Genomic DNA, 16,932 nt, shown 5'->3' on the forward strand with positions numbered 1-16,932 from the left:
CACACACACACACACATATATAGGCTTCCTGTTTAGTGTTTTTATGGGATACTTGAGCATGCAGGTGAGTGGGTCCTTGATTCTTGTGCCTTCTCTCAGGCTCTTTTTTTTCTGTTGGTTTGCCTTGTGCAAATTTGATGTGATTGTTTTTGTTTTATCTTATTTTTTATTTTGTTATATTTTAGTATCACCTCTTAGAAGCCCATTTTTTTTTCTAATGAGAGATAAGAGAGGATATGAGGAGGAACTGGGTGGAGTACAGGGAGCAGACACCATAATCAGAACATATCATGTTAGAAAAGAATCTTTTTTCTTCAATAATAGAAAAAAGAAAACAGTTGCTTCCTCTGCAACATTATTTATATATTATGCATATATTTATGATTATTAATGAGTCTCTGTGATGATGAATCAATTATAAGGCTATAGTCAGTGTAGCAGAGCAGCGAGCAAAGGGGGTTTCTTTAAGTAGAAGTGTTTCTTTCACTCCTGAAGGATTGCATTGTGCACAGTTGCATCTCATAAGCAATTATTGCATGTATGAATTTACAGAACACAGGACTGGGGAATTAGGAGGCATGTCAGAGACATTGCTACTTACCTGGTCCTCTCTTTAGAAATAAAATTACCCTGGACTGATGAAAACTCTCATTTTAAAAAGACCACAAACTTGCACCATGCCAACATTATGCAATGCTCACATTCAACATCCTTTCCTCATCTCGTAGGGTGTGTGGTAGGGAAACTGCTCGCAATTCTACACACACACATACACACACACACACGAGATTTCCAAGGTGAAGAAAAGAAAAAGTGGGCAAAAAATTGTGAGAAGAGAAGAGGTTCTAGACACACGAGCAGCTGCTGAGGCTGCTGCACATTTTTGTGTGTCAGATATTCATCTTCCCCCGAACGTCTATCTTTTTTTTTTCCTCCAAAGGATATGGAAGCATAGACTAGAACAGTGAGGTTAGTGAAAGGGTTTCATTTTATACTGCACTGAAATCATTTCCTTATGGCTATAGGAAAACAGGTCATTATTTAACTCACAAAAGAAAAATGAGAGCACGGGTGACCGTGTGGAGAAGAATATTTAGGTTTTGTAATTTCCTTTGGAAAAATATTAGAATTTACTTGGAATGAATACAGTAGCTTTGTATTAAGATTATCAACCAGAATATGTAGTTCTAGAAATTTTAGCTTCATTGACTTCAACTTTCTGGATGAAGGCCCAATGAAAATATCTTCCTTATGGGTTAAGAAGGACTAATGGGAGCTATTTATTTTAGCTATGTAAATGTATGCATTGTTTTCATTAAGGCAGACTGATTCCGTTTTATGCTGTATGGTTTTCTTCTCGAAGTCTTAGGACTCTGAATAGAGCTTCAAATGGGCAATATTTTTACTTAATACTAGATAGCCCCCATCATTCCTGAACAATGAACAGTTTGAGATCATTTTGAAGCCATGCTTTGCTCTTTCAGTGCTCAGCTTAAGTGTGATAACCCAGAGAGAGACTTACTCTTTCTCCTTTGGGACCTGCAGGGCCATGGGGTCCTATGGGACCATCTGCACCCTAAAAAAAAGATAAAAATAAAATACTATGAGACCAGTGAGAGACAAGGATTGCAAGAAGAGAAATTCTGATTTACTCTGACTTATCTTAGAGAATGATCTCTTCAGATAACTTATCTGATTCTAAAGCACTTTATTCTTGATGGTTTTTCATGCCAGTTATTCTTGAGAAATTCATGCAACAGGAATGAGACATCTAACTGCATGCTTCCACAAAGAGTATACACAAAATCCATATTTCATTCTTATTTATTTATTTTAATTTATTTTTATCTGATGAAGCAGCTTCATTTTTCTGTCATCATTTTTTCCAAATTTATTTTTTATTTTATGTGTATGTGTTGTGAGTACTTGCATGTATGTATGAACATCATGTGTGTGCAGTTTCCATGGAGGCCAGAAGAGGGCACCAGATCCCCAGAGCAGAGTTAGAGCTGTGGTGAGCCACCATGTGGGATGCTGGGAACTGAACCCGGGTCCTCTGCAGGAGAAGCCAGTGCTCGTAACTGCTGAGCTGCCTCTCCAGCCCCGCACCTCCATAATCATAACCAGGAAAGTATAACCATCCTTTCTTTCTACTGTCTTTTCCCCAAGTCTGTTCTCCACAGTCACTGACACCCATGGCCAAAGCCTCAAAACTTTTTTTTTTTTTTTTTTTTAGCAATTTAAGTGGAAAACATATGAATGAGAATAGTGTTTAACTTTCGAATCATCTTTCTGCAGCTCTATTGGGATAACAGGGGCTCACGAGGTGGGGGGTGGTCATTCTAGACTTTACACATCAGGCAGGTCAAGTTACTTGATTGATATAATTGGTTTCTGTTGCAGAAAAGATAATATCTGAAAGAATGTAAGAACTCTGGGGTCCAGTGGAAAATAATAACTGCCTGAAGAGTTGTAGAACTGAAAATTTTGATTCTTAAAAAAAATGTCATAAGGGTTATTTGCTCGATTGTCAGGAAGACCATGCTTAAGCAGTAAAGAGTGCACAACAGTGTTTGCACACATGAGGACTGTTTCATTTCAGCTTGTCTAGCTTACTCCCATGGCTGTTCTGGCAGAACATGGATTCTGTTAGAATGTCTGAATAGGAAAGAATTCAGAGTTTCAAATTCATTCTCTTGTTGGTGAATTCTTATTTATCTTAATCATGCGCTCATTGCTTCATCGCAAAGTTCACCTCCACAAGGCTTCTAAATACTGACCGACTATGGTAAACATGTAAAAACTGAGCTGCCCAAATCAACAACAACAAAAAATGATAAAAATGATGGAGACACACAATGCATGCCATGAGTAGAGACTTGGAGGTTCATTTTAAGGAAGAAATTACAATTTTAAGATGGACAGAAATGTAAAGGAAAAACAAGTTAAAATAAATTCCTTATTTTCCCCATTCGGAGCCTTTGTCATGGGATTACAGGGAAGGTTTTTATGAATTGTTTTAGGTTGTTGAGACACTGAAGGCAGCAGGACTCAGCGTTCTTCTCTCTTAGTAAACATCCAGACTTGAACTTCTGAGGAAGACCTGGCAGCTAAGGTTATACCTTCGGGTTGCAACCCTTTCTCTGTCCCTCTTTCTCACTTCCATCATCCTCATCCTCCTTTCCCTAGGCAACCCCTCAGCATCCGAGAAGACCCCCAAGGAATGAAGGGGTCTTCCCCAGAGCACCCGATGCACATCCATGAAGTATGTGGGAGCAGGACGCGGGGCTGACTCACCCGGGATCCTGGCTTTCCGTCTAAGCCAGATGCTCCCTGTGTGATTGGGTTGGTATCGGGGTTGGTAGGTGTGACACAAATGACAAGAACAGAGATTAGTACGAGGCACCGATGAACAAATGCAACACGTCAAGCAACGTAATACACAGTCACGGGGTCCTGGGATGGATATCACATCGCTACAAATAGTTAGTTTAAAAAATCACATGACAATACATGCCCCCAGAGATGATGGCATTCTAGTGACATTTCTAGCAGGAAATTCTCATCGAGAAATCTGGCGAATGAGGTTTACACAGTGGGCTACAAAGTCCTTGGGGCTCCTAGCTATATGGCCACATGAAATTCATCTTCTGAAGACTATTATTCATGACATGTTTCTTTCTATTCTGAAGAGAAAGTAGTGGAAATCTCTGGAGGAAAAGACTCCAGAACTCTGACTACACTTGCCAACACGGCTTTATGGGTGAAAATGCTGTGCTTTATTCTATTGGGATGGTTTGATTTTATATGGATGCTATTTATGTTGTCGACCCAAAGTTCACATTAGTCGCCACTAGAGGGACTTCTAGGAACAGGAAAAAAAATGTGGGCTCAAGGTACAATAAGTCCCAGTTTGTCCCTCAGTTTGGTTCAAATAATCTTTATATATCTTTGATATTTGCATGAGAAATGCCTTAAAAACATAATCTTCTCAGATTAATGCATGCTTTTCTTTATTTTCAGTTGAGGGCTACCTGTCGGGCTGTGTGTGATACAATGGTGCGTGTGATACAATGGTGCGTGTGATACAATGGTGCATGTGATACAATGGTGTGTGTATGATGATACAATGGCACTTTCTCTGTTTGTGGCTGATCCTTCTTAACTAGGCTCTTATATAGCAGATCCCCAACACTTGTTACTTCAAAGATACAGACTGTGACACAGAACACTTAAGAAGATATTGTGTTAGCGCTTTCGAGTCTCTTGGCCAGGCCGGAGAGCTCTCGCTCAGCTTCATACCTCAGGAGTAGTTAATAACAAAAAATGAAAGAAAAAAAAATCGATTCCATCTGCCAGCAATGCCAACACATACATTTAGGATATTTTTAGTTTTTTTTTTTTTTAATTTAAAATTTCCTTCAGTATGATCCTGTCATGATCAATGCTCTAACTACAAAATAGAGCTTTAGGTAGCAACAATTATGAACAGTAGGCATTGTTGCTGTGTAATGATAAGCCCTTTTGACTTTTTTAGTTGCTATTATAACATTTGAAGATAGATGTTAAAATTATATTTATATCTAAATCTTAATGGCATGTTGAAAAAAGGGATATTTATATCGATCACAAGATTATGTATCTAACTGGGGTGCAGAGCTAGTGGCTTTGTGAACGTCTTGTGCTATGATCCATTGATCCAACTGGCACAATTTAACTGAAATTATAACAAAACTTATACGATTCACTTAGCAAGTAAATGTGTACAAAGCACTTCCTACGTGCAACTTACAAGTCATGGGCGTTATGACTTAATGGACGTTAGTACTGAATGCACAGTACCCGTGGGAATAACGAGATAGGTGACCACCAACGTTTTTATCTCACATCTCAAATATAGAACTATTTTTTGTTATTGGTTGTATGTCATATTTTATAAACATAACCTACAATATTATTTACTGACCCTTATCTTCCTTTACTGAATAAATAACGCATTAAAAGCCCCAAATGAAACCACTACCTTCAATGATAATTTCAAAAAGTCAAGTTGTTGTGGGAAGAATATTGGCATAAAGTATATGAATGGGTAAAACTCCTTTTCATTACGAATGAAATCTTTACAATGGCAGAATACTTCTTCCATGCTGTCTACTATTGTCCCATGAATCTCATAGCAGAAAATCTCCAAAACGGACAACACAAAACATATAGAACACAATGTGGTTGATTAATGGAAGGAGTCACAGCACTGACCTCGGCAATGGCCAATTGCATACCTGCCACCAATGGAGAGCTATAGTTTCTATAGACTCCAAGAAGATGAAAACAATGGAGGGAGGGTCTTACTATATTAGACTATAAAAGCGTTTGGGAGAGATTTGTAAAACGATAAACATTGCTTTTGAGAAGAGACACTGGCAGAGGTTGTCTGTCAGCCCCACAAGAGCAAGGTTGGCATGGATGGAATTGACGAGTGACGGAACATTTGCGGTGGTGTTTGTTATGGGGTCACCCCGAGACATGAGATCAAGACATCAGGGAAAACGAAACTGGGCTGTGCTCTGCTCTGACATCCTGACATTCGAAGGACAGGACTCTCAACTGTGAGCTAGCCACTGAGCAAACCAGCATTGTCACTTAGGGCAGAAATACAAATCTGAGATTTGCACCGAAATGGAAAGTTTTCTTTACTTACTGGAAGACCAAGGGGTCCTCTGTCACCCTTTTGACCTGGTTCACCCTTCACTCCTTTAACACCATTTAACCCTGGTTCACCCTAAATGCAAAAGCAAATGCCAATTTTGGTTGCTATCATGGGTGTTTAAACTGTGAGAGAAGAGACCCAGTCTCCGAAACACCTGCAGATTCCAGTTTTAGGTGACAGCAGAGAGAGGCCAAGCTGGTGGTGCACCTAAGCTAGAGTTTAATAAACTACAGATGACAGATAATATTACAGAAAGCAACGTGTTGAGTATCACCAGAAGATGTAGAGCTGACGGCACGGATTTTGGAGTTCCACCTCGAGGAACTTAGTGTTGCATTGTTTTGACTTAGCAAATCAGAGACAATCAGAGCAGAGGATGCTGATGGGATCTGCTGGAAAACCCCATTCTGCTGGGATTAAAAACTGGAATCTGCAGGGCAGTGTTATAGACAGACATTTTAAGCCTTTAAGCATTTTGCCCAGGAGAATGAACTGAACATGGAGTCGCTGACATCTGAAGTGATGCCAGGCTGGAAGTCCCCATTCCCTGACACTGCCAAGTCAGGTCCCTGCATGGATTAATCAATAGAGTTAACTACAAGCTGACAGTCCCAGAAGAGAATATGAAGATCAGAGAACTTGAATATAGTTTCCCTAACTGTCTGCGCCATGTTAGCATGAAGGAAATAAGGTTTAACATGGGATGACATTACAAGAGCCAGGGAAGAGGTAAATCCTCTTGACTCAGTTTAGGAAAAAGCCGGGAATATATAGTATGCTGATGGCCTGTCAGCAATCACATGTTAGAGACGGGAAGTTCGGGCATGGCACTTTTTATTTGTTTGGAAAACATGGAAAGACTTGTGAAAGGAAGGTGACCTCACTGTATGAGGGTCATGCTCACATTGGCTGAAGGGATTTTTAAGCTGCGAAGTATTATCCAATCTGCCTGCCTGATGGTGAAATGCAGCGCGCTGCTCATTACACCCAGAGTCTAGGGTCTCCTAACAGCTGCCTAGACAAGGATGCTCACCAGAAAACTCTGGGAAAACTGAAGTGGATGCACCCATGAGGCCATGCTATGTATTTGAACTTTCAGGCCCCCACACTGTCACAGCATAGTAGACTTGAAGACATGAGTCTGTAGTGTAACCACAGTTGACCAAGTCTAATCCTGAGGCCACCGTGTCACCGTCAACAATGCACTGGAGGCCAAGGCTCAGTGGTCACTGTTCTAAACTTGAGATTCGTGGCTTTGCACGTGGGCACATTTCTAGTGTGTGGTTTTAAGATGACGAGTAGGCAGCGCAGATTCACGTGAATTTTGTGACGTCACAGCTGACATACCCCATCCTATTCTAGATTATGACCCATAGGAAGTAAAACACTGGGATGCTGGGTAGCCAAAGCAGGCAGGTACAGCAGTCATGTGTGATAAGCAAGACCTTCAGTTGAAAGAAAACATAGAACTACTGCCACCAAAAAACAAAACAAAACAAACAAACAAACAAACAAAAAACCAGAGAGCTCCTGACTTAGCCTGGAAATTTCATCAAGAGGCTTGTAATGGGAAGATTTTAATATACCATGTATTTTAAAAACTTATGTAGTGACAAGAGACAAAGCAAAATGAGGAATGGTTTATTTCCAGGTGATAGCATTTAAACTCATTCTGAGTCATGTTGCATTGTGAGCGTTAAACATCTGGATGCTTAAAGGCTTAAAGACTATCAACATTACTTGACAAATAAATAAGACAGAACAGACATGCTTCCGTCATGCTTGCCCATGACCACCAAGGAAATAGAAATCAAATAATCAAGGGATTTGCTGGTACCTTTGGTCCAGGAAGTCCGTGGGGTCCCTAAAAATGGAAAGCAAAGTTTTAATTAAAAACTGACTCACCGCTTCCTTGTGGAAATGAGAATTATATCAAGTATAAAACGAGAAGTAAGACAAGAATCTTCTTGTTTGTGTTATAGCCAGAGGCAGGTCAGTGGAATGTTATTTATTACCTACCAAATGTTCCTTCCAGCTCTTGGATTGCTCTGTAATAGGAAATTCATTAAGAGCAATTCTGCCTGTTAAATGCCTATGAGAGGGGAAAGTTGCTGGGGTTTCCATGGAAGAAAAATTAGGCAAAAAGAGAAGCCCTGTTTTGTCATTACATTACAGGTACATCTCAGATTTCCATTTTATAACCTGGTGGAATACTTGAGATGATTCATGAATTTTTATGCAATAGAGGTAGAACATAAAAAGCCAAGAAAATTCAGGAAAAAAAATCTCTACAGTGTGAGTAGCAAGGAAGAAGAGATCTTTTTCTTTAAGTCTTCATCACCAAGGTGTTGAAGAACCTACAGGCAACAGGAAGATGGCAGCCGAGCCTGGGAATCTGCAAAGTTAGTCATCTAGCTTAAGATCAAAGAGGGCGAAGCGATATGATCTGGATTGCATTTATTGTTACAGAAATGAATCCTTTACGGCTCTCCTAATATTGTTTATCAAAGAAAGGATGTCATAATGGATGTATGAATCAGGATAAAAAGAAAGTTGTTTGGCAGAAAATACAAATATAGGAACTAATTATCAATTTAAATTAACTGAAGGTTATTGTGGATTGCTTTGAACTTTGAAAGAGATTCTCATAAGCTATTTGAGGAGATGCATATTTAAATATCCACCAGTGAAATAAAACAGAAGGAAAAATAGCTGACCATGTTCCCTGAGATACTCGTTACATCTGTCTACATTCGAGTAATGTTCCCCTTTTTGATAAGTTGCGGATAAACGCTTCCAGGAAATGGGTTCTTATTATTGAGGATTCGTATCTCAAGATAATAATGGTCTAAAATTCCTTTGAGCTAATTAACCTTATCGTTTGAACAGGATGTAGCCTTTTTAAATTTTAGCCTCTAACGTAAAGTGAAAAAAATATAAAAAGGCAAAAATCTGCCACTTGATTCATTCTTAATGTTCTCTTTGGTGTTAAGAGAAGAGGGTTAAGGGAAGTTGTTTACCAAAGAAAGGAGGAGTTAGTGAGACCTGGGTGAGCAGGCTACGCTGTGGCTAGGATCCGACCCACGATGCTCCCTCTAGAGTGCAGTTGGAGTGGAGAGTGGCCACACTTTGCTTTCATCTCCGTTATTGATGTCTTTCGGTTTATGAGGACGCCCGAGAGACGGGTGTAACGTTATAGCCTGCCTGGTTCCTCGCTGTGTCAAAAGCACTCGAAGCACTCTGCTGCCCACTTTCTAGCCTAAGCACAACTGTTGGTCCTCCAGCACTTAGAGCGTCACACTTGCTTCATAGCTGCCTTTCCCACTGGCAGCTCTACGGGTTCAGGAATGCTGCTTCCCCTGCCCACTGGGAGACAACTGTGGCAAACACGGCCTGGCTCCGTGAATTACCAGAAGAGTCATTAACACGGAAGGAGAAAGCTCCACACTCTATGTCATCTGTGGAAGCCAGCTTCCGTCTTTATGGCAGTTTTTTTTTTTTTTTTTTTTTTTTTTTTTTAACAAATGTTCTAACTGGAGCGTTCAGGGAAGGTTCTCAAGCGCCAAAGCTGCTTGGAAACCCTCTTCACCAGCTCAGTTAGTGCCTTTACTTGCTATTAACAGCCTACAGCAATGACTGGATAAGACGATTTGCCATGTTCGTGCAGCAATGGAGGAAAGCTTGCCAGGCCCATCTCTCCTCGGCGCATCATCTTTCTAACACACGTGTTTAGGGGAATGAAAGACAGCGCCGTAAAGAGGTCAAAGCACCTCACTTCTGTGCATTCCCCAGAGAACAGTGCCAAACAAAAGCCGGCGGTGTTCATCTTTTCTCCAGTAGCACACGCGCAGAGAAATGACCACATTCCAGGGAGAAGAAAACTTACCATGGGGCCAGGTGGGCCATGGGGACCTGGCGGGCCTGGTGGGCCTATGATCTGTGTGTCCAAAGAAGAAACACGGGTGTGGTTACTTCACATCGATAAGGCAGTACAGCACGGGTCCTGTTCTAGGGCTCTGCTAATGCCATCAATAGCCATAGAGGAGAAAGGACCCTGCGAGGGGAGCTGGGCTTGATTCTCTGGCTTTAGAAACTCCTCCATGAGAATCAAATAACTTCAAATACTATAGTTGTTCTACAAAAACCCAGAGTAAATCAAAACAATATTAAAAGAAAAGGAAGCAACTGATTATTGAGAAATGCTATAATTCTGCAACCGCGATTAAGCCCTCGGTTATTTCACGAAGCACAAATGGGACTCTAGAGAAAAAGAGAATGCAAGTTCTTATTTCACGAGGCATTCCCTATAAGCATTATGGGAAACCCATTGATTTCTTTTTTCTCCCGAGAGCTCTGAAAAACTGCTTCTAACTCAAACTTCTGAGATACACCGTCTCTTACTGTACAAGACCAAAATGTATCACGTATAGTTTGATGCACCAAGTGAATGACTATTTCTGTTACCGATTAGGCATCTGGCACAGGGGGATCTAGGCAGATGATACTCCCATGTCAACCTCATGGACTTACAGAAGGACCCTGAGGCCCCGGCAACCCAGAGTCTCCTTTCTCTCCTTTTACTCCATTGGCACCCTACAAAGAACCAGGAAGCAGATTTAGCAGGAAAGTTATTTCCAAGGTCTAACAGACAACCGGACTTTGGTTGCCTTGAATTTTTATATTCTGCAGATCATACATAAGAAGTTTTATCTCCACGCACTTTAGTTCAAAGCGTTAAACATACTAAAATCCCTAGGATTATGAGTGCTATATAAAGCAAAATACAAAGTAAATAGAAACCAGGCTGAGCCTGATTTCACAGTATTAAATATACAGGATTATAAATGTTATTTTTTTTTTTACAGTGTGCTCACTTTAAATAGCAAAGGTGAGACTTTGGTTCCACTGACATTTATCTATAGTTTCTTCTTTAAAAACAGGTTGAAGATGTAGGCCTGAGGGCACAGGCCTGAGATTCTGGTACTAGAGAGACTGAGACAGAAAGATCAAATATTCAAGGTTGGCCTGTGTTTCAGAGTGTGTTCAAGGCAGCCTATGCAACTTTTTAACATAGAAAGTAAAAAAAAAAAAAGGATTTGAGATATAGCTCAGTGGTAGAGGGGCTTGGTTGGCAAGTAAGGTTCAATCATCAGTATTGGGCATAGGGTGGGAGAGGGTAGAGGGTAGGGAAACCTCTCTACTTTTTTTTCCTTATATTTTCTATATTTCCCTAAAGTTTCAGAGACACAGTAAGTCGGGGGAATAAGCACTACCCCAAAGTATAGACACACAGACTAATCTATTCTTTAATGGTTCTAAAGTTTTGAGATTTTGTGCTTTTTATATTTCTTTACTGTTGTTTACTTTATGATAATTACTTGGCTATACATATTAAACTCAAATGGCCAATTCTATTTGCTTTATTACCATCTAAAGAAAATGATTCAGGAAAGAAACCACTTACTTTTTAATTAATGTGGTTATACTTTAAAATTTTAGTGTCCCACTTGGAAAAACTAAGCAACGATACTTTGTTATTTCAAAAATGAAACCAGTTTGGAAACCCCTGGCTGGGAGTGGAGTTGAATATACAATTCTTTCCTAGTCACTTATTTTAGCCAGAGCGCACAGAGTGTGAACATACCGGTAATCCAGGAAGTCCAATTCCTCCTTTTTCACCTGGCATCCCTGGGTCCCCTACATCTCCCTTGGCGCCTTTGAGACCCTGCAAGAGATAGAGTCAGCAGGTGAGAAGCATAGTGACAACCTGATAGGCAGATCCCGGGGCCAATGGGATTCCAGATAAATCTGCCAAGCAGCGGGTGCAAGCTGAGAGGCCGATACCTTTTGTTTTCCGGTATTCTTCTTATAGCCCCCTACACTGGATCAATAATATTTCCCCATGCAACAGGATGACGTTCTAGAGACTGCTTAAATACGAAAAACATGAAGTCGGTATTTGGCACGATTTCTCCTGGTTTCATAAGTTTGCTCGACAACTAATTGTATCCTACTAGCCCAGAAGACAATGTCATGACTGTAATTCTTAGCAGTACAGAAGACATGTGAACCAGGACTTAGTGTTGTTATAAGAACAAAGATCCAAGTAAAAGTTTCCAGTTCCACACAGCCCTTCCCACCTCTTTACTGTATGCATAAGTTCTCGCTGCCATCAGTTTCCAGCACCGGTGTGCAATCAATGCTTTAACACACTCAGTTTGTGTGCGGTTCTCATGACATCTCTACATGTGAGCCAAATGCAGTTACTATTCTTTTAGAATGAAGAGACAGATGTGTGGGTTTTGAATGCTAACAAATGTGAGTTATGGAACCCTAACACTGAAATTAATTAATATTTTTCAGCATTTTCATCCTGGCAACCTTGTGGCAATCTGACCAGATGGTCATGGTTACCATGGTAGGGGATTCACAAGCTGCACAGGCCTGTTCATCTTAGGAACAAGAACACATATTAATTTGTTAACCAGCTTTATACTGAGTTCAGAATCACGTACTGGGGGAGTGGGGCAGTACCAGCAAAGGTAAATAGATCCTGCTGGTGAATCAGCAAGATCATTTGGCTTTAGGGATCTTGTGACAGGGAAAAGCAACAAGGCTAATCCAAGAGGCTTAGTGGGAGAACAGGATCTTACAAGGACAATAGAGAAAAAAAAATCCAACTATTGTATATATTGTATATTTAGGTACATTCAGTATGTCATTATACACGTCTAATTTGTTATCTTTAATTACTAATGATGGGGAAATGTTATTGTTCATGTGACCTCTGATTGCCATGGCAAACTGACTAAATTACCCTTTCTGTAATATTTGTTTAATGTGACACTATATGACCTCAATATCCAGCTCTGTTATTAAAAATAACTATTCTCCTAAAGTTCAGTATTTTTTTCATCTCATACTTTCTCCTGAAGAGTATATGGTTGACTTTGTAGATCAAGAATTCTTTTGATTTCTTATCCATTAATTCTAGGTATTTCTTGAATATATTCAACTGCATTTTTTTCCCTTCTGTGTGTGGGCCTGAATATGATGATGGGCATCACATATGTGTTGGGGCCTGTGGAGGCCAGAGGGGGGCACCTGACATTCTGGAATTAGAGTGACAGGTGGTTGCGAGCTGCCTGGTGTGGATGTGGGGAACTGAACCTAGGTCCTCTGCAAGAGCAATGAATGCTTTCAACCCACAAGCCGTCTTTCCATCCCTTGAGCCATTTTTCTTTTTTTTTGAGAAAACAATGGAAGTCCATATAACCTCAAAGATTTTGAAACTAATCCTTGTGGTTTGATTCCTGATGCTGTCTGCATTCTCTTAGCAAAACCCTGAAAAGGCAGGGATGCCAAGCCGCAGCCGACATGCCAAGTCCAGCCTAGGGACTGATTTTATTTATGTTGAATTAAAAAAAGTAAGACATGTTTAAAGAAAAGGACTCATGAAAGAGATACTATGCACCCACAAAGCCTAAAGTATTTATATCGCATTTTACAGAAACGTTAGCAGCCTCTGTGTTGAGGACGCTCTGAAAATATTGCTATAGTGGACAAAGCAACAGCGCTTCACTTTTGTCTGATTTTTCAAAAGTTCTAGAAAATCAGGGGAAATCACTAAAAAAGGAGGCATTATCAAATGGCTGTAGATAAGCCATGCTATTATTTATGAAAACTATGGCCATTGATTTTGATACTGAATTGCTTATATTCACTGAAAAAAAAAAAAAACCAAAGTCAAACCTGAAGCTGTTCTTAACTAATGTAGTGATTTCAGAGTCTAGTTACTAGACTCTTTTGAGGCAGACTGACAGGTCAGTAGTATCAAGCACAAAGCAAGAGTAACACATAGCTTTACATTGCTACCAACAAAATTTTTATCTAATTTAAAACTAGTTGTATTTTTGGCTTTCAAGTGGAACAAATGACGAAAAAAAGAGAGGGCAAGCATCATCTATGAAAAGACATGACTTTTGGCTTTAAACCTATAGTAAAAGTAGTGATCAATAATGGTGCTTTATATAACCATATAGATATTGGAAAATTACCTGTTCTCCATCAACTCCGGGAATTCCTGGAGATCCTTGCTCACCCTGACAAAATAAAAAGCAAGAACTTGCCTGCATTTATCATTGCTACAGAAGTCACGCTAGTTGGTAAAAGTACAGTTTTTGACTTTTAGCAAATGCATTTTAAGCCAAGAACATGCTGGTATAGTACATAGATCTATACTAAGTGAAGGGATGATCTTTGAGAACTGTGTGTAATAATACTCCTGGTAGCAAGTAGCGACTGTCTTCACCTTTCTTCCAGTGTCCCATTGGTTATATACAATTCAATGGCTGCCCACATTCTACAGCAACACTTCTATTACTGTGTTATTATTTTTTCTTATAAGGGAGGAATCAGTATGGATTCTCTAATTTTCAGTAACCATCAAAACGTAGCAGTCAAACCAAGAAAGACTAAAAGGCAAAATCTGGTAAATTTATGGCAATATTTTAACTGGCATAATGTGAAATGTTCATAATGGCTGTGAGTGTGCCCGGGCCAGAAAAGCCCCATTGGAGGACCTAATAAATCAGATATCTTAATCCCCATGAAGTGACCCTCAGACCCTTTCCACTTCCTATACTCTGCTAGAAATGAAATAAATGAACTTTTAATAGTATGATTTATTAGCATGTTTGACAAACTCAGAATACGGAGATTTATTTTTTAAATGGAAGATGTTTAATTTAAAGGAAATCTAAACAACATGCGAGAGATTATTTAAACAATACATGTTTAGTCATTTTTTTCCCCCAGATTTGAAGGATAACAGAGCAAAAACCCTTTGAAAGGGAAGGCATTTTTTTATACCACTTAACTCTCCATGTGGATGGTATTATAAGCCCCAATTTACCCTGTGCTAAGTGTGAAGACGGTTCTTGGTGTGAGCAAGTCCCTCATAGAGGGGTTTTCCCAGGTGCTGCCCTGAGGCTGTGTTTTCTAGGAAGGGTTTTTTTTTGGTAATAGTGTAAAACCACAAAGTTCCATCCGCTAGAGTTCCCTTTCCTGGGGGGGGGGGGGGGAGGACTTTAAGAGCGGTAGACCACAGCATGAAACCTGAGCTTTCCCAGTGTTTGAGGAAGGCAGGATCTTGTGGTTTCAAAGCAATGAAATAAAAAAAAAGGCCTTTCCTTTTATTTTCGGGTTTCCGGTTCTTTATGGCAGTAGCAAAGTTTATTTTGCCACAAACAAGTCTACTGAGGTTGGATGCACCCGGCTGAGTCCCGGCTTCATTCTGAGTCTGGATATCTGTCAACACTCTAGTGAATCGCTATAGCTTTGCTGAACTGTTACCCTTACACATGTGGACCAGGGAGGCTAAAAGAACAACCAGATTCATAGGTCTTCTATCACTCAAGTGTGGTTTGTAAGAGTTTTTTCATGTGTGAAAAATGAAAACACCTTTTATTTGACACGGGAAGGAGAAATTCCAGGTGACTTAGACTACTGCCAGTCTGAGAACGCGGTGAGTCCGGAACGGGGGATAAGTCCTACGCTCGCCTCAGGGCACGCTGCGCTGGCTCATAGTGACACACACCCACCTCAGTCATCCCAACTTCCTCAAGAAGGGGTCATGGGAAGTATAAAGGCCTGTCACGTCACACGATATTAATGCTAAGACACGGGGATGGGCGGGCTGAAGATGACAGAATGGTGGGCAAGATGGGGAAGGGGCAGGTAGCGGGCAGGAACTGGATGCCTTCTCTAATACCACATGTACCGATTTCCAGATGGTTACCATCTCCCTGTCTTTCTTCAGTTTCAACTCAAACCCATCTTGGACTTCCAGGCTTAGAGGGCGTTCCTATGCATATCCACCCCGCGGACTCTTTTTTACAAAAAGATTTATTTCTATGTGTATTTTTGCCTGCAGGTATGTCTTTGTGCCGTGTGTGCCCCTGGTGTTCTCAGAGGTCAGGAGAGAGTGTCAGACACCCTGAGACTAGAGTAATAGATGGTTGTGAGCCACCATACGGGAGCTGGGAATGGAATCTGGGTTCTCTGGATAGAGCAGTTGATGCTCTTAACCACTGAGCCATCATACCCTAGCTCTCATCCCACACACTCTTAAGCAGAGCGCTTACTCTATTAGCGACCATGCCTTTAGGAGCCTGTCTCACACGCTGGGTTCTATGTTCTTACTGATATCTTACAGGTTCACATTGCAGGTTCAAAACCACATCAGGGAGTGAAGGTTCATCATTACCTCCTGGGCAACTGAATTAACAAGTGATCATAAGCGGGGAGATGGAAGGTTTAGTGAGACAGCGTTTTTAGCTGGGTAGCCCTTTTCATTTCTTTAAATCAAAACATGGCTGCCTTTGCTAGGCCTCGGAGCTGCGGAGATATCTTAGAAGCCTTGTGGGAAATGAAATATGTATTTAGCTTTGGGGAAAATTCTGCTTCTTGAGATTTAGTTATGAGAGGAGATGAAGCAAGAAATTTCATTGGGTTTGACGCTACACGAAGGACCAGAGAGTCGCCAGGGTTCCTTCTATGTCTAGCCCAGATCAATAGACGGTTAAGGAGAGGGATCCATGCAGAGGCTCATCAAAGAGAAGCACAGTGAATGACTTATTTGGCCTATTTGGTGTGTGTTTTCAGGGACAAGACTATGTAGAAAACTAGTTAAAAAAATTCCATATCATACATTAATGTTATACGTGGAAGATGATTCTGTTACACAAAAATATTTTGGTAATTAGGATCTATGCCCTGAATACATCTCACAAGGACAAGAACCTCAGAAATAGTTTACTTTATGGTCTTTCAATAGAGAAATAAACTTCTCTAACACTGAACATTTATTTTTAAGCATCCAGAGAAAGCACAAAAGCTGACATGTGCATGAATGTATGTGTGTGTGTGTGTGTGTGTGTGTGTGTGTGTGTGTGTATGACAGGCCCAGCAAATAAACCAACCTAAGAAGCATAAATAAAAAATGAATTTCGAAACCACTTGAATCTCCTACAAGAATCCAATGACGAAAGTCGTATTTCAACACGCGTAGCTCAGCTCTGCAAAGCCAGAATCCCTGGACTTGTGTTAATTGATCAAACATGGTGGAATGACAAAGCTTTAGTTTGGGGGCGGGGGAGTAAAGCTAATACCACCAACAAAGCTGATGTATAATCCAGGACGTTTCGGACTTTGCTGTTCGTGGT

General features: G+C 40.5%; 1 protein-coding gene across 3 annotated transcripts in view; it reads right to left on the reverse strand.

Annotated features, from left to right (window-relative positions):
• Col25a1 (collagen type XXV alpha 1 chain) overlaps positions 1 to 16,932 on the reverse strand; it is a 385,869-nt gene that overhangs the window by 21,849 nt on the left and 347,088 nt on the right. The window contains exons 26-33 of one of the 3 annotated variants that reach the window (XM_041633829.1): positions 13,765 to 13,809; positions 11,352 to 11,432; positions 10,238 to 10,300; positions 9,594 to 9,644; positions 7,545 to 7,571; positions 5,699 to 5,779; positions 3,298 to 3,333; positions 1,523 to 1,576 (exon numbers count right to left, since the gene is read on the reverse strand). In XM_041633829.1, coding sequence (XP_041489763.1) covers positions 1,523 to 1,576; positions 3,298 to 3,333; positions 5,699 to 5,779; positions 7,545 to 7,571; positions 9,594 to 9,644; positions 10,238 to 10,300; positions 11,352 to 11,432; positions 13,765 to 13,809 — 438 coding nt within the window. The remainder of the gene's footprint in view (positions 1 to 1,522; positions 1,577 to 3,297; positions 3,334 to 5,698; positions 5,780 to 7,544; positions 7,572 to 9,593; positions 9,645 to 10,237; positions 10,301 to 11,351; positions 11,433 to 13,764; positions 13,810 to 16,932) is intronic. The other 2 variants (XM_041633896.1, XM_041633950.1) reach the window with 2 other exon arrangements.

This window comes from Microtus oregoni, unplaced genomic scaffold (genome assembly GCF_018167655.1).
Source record: "Microtus oregoni isolate MIOR12 unplaced genomic scaffold, Mior012 000000F_ref0000247, whole genome shotgun sequence".
Lineage (NCBI taxonomy): Eukaryota > Metazoa > Chordata > Mammalia > Rodentia > Cricetidae > Microtus > Microtus oregoni.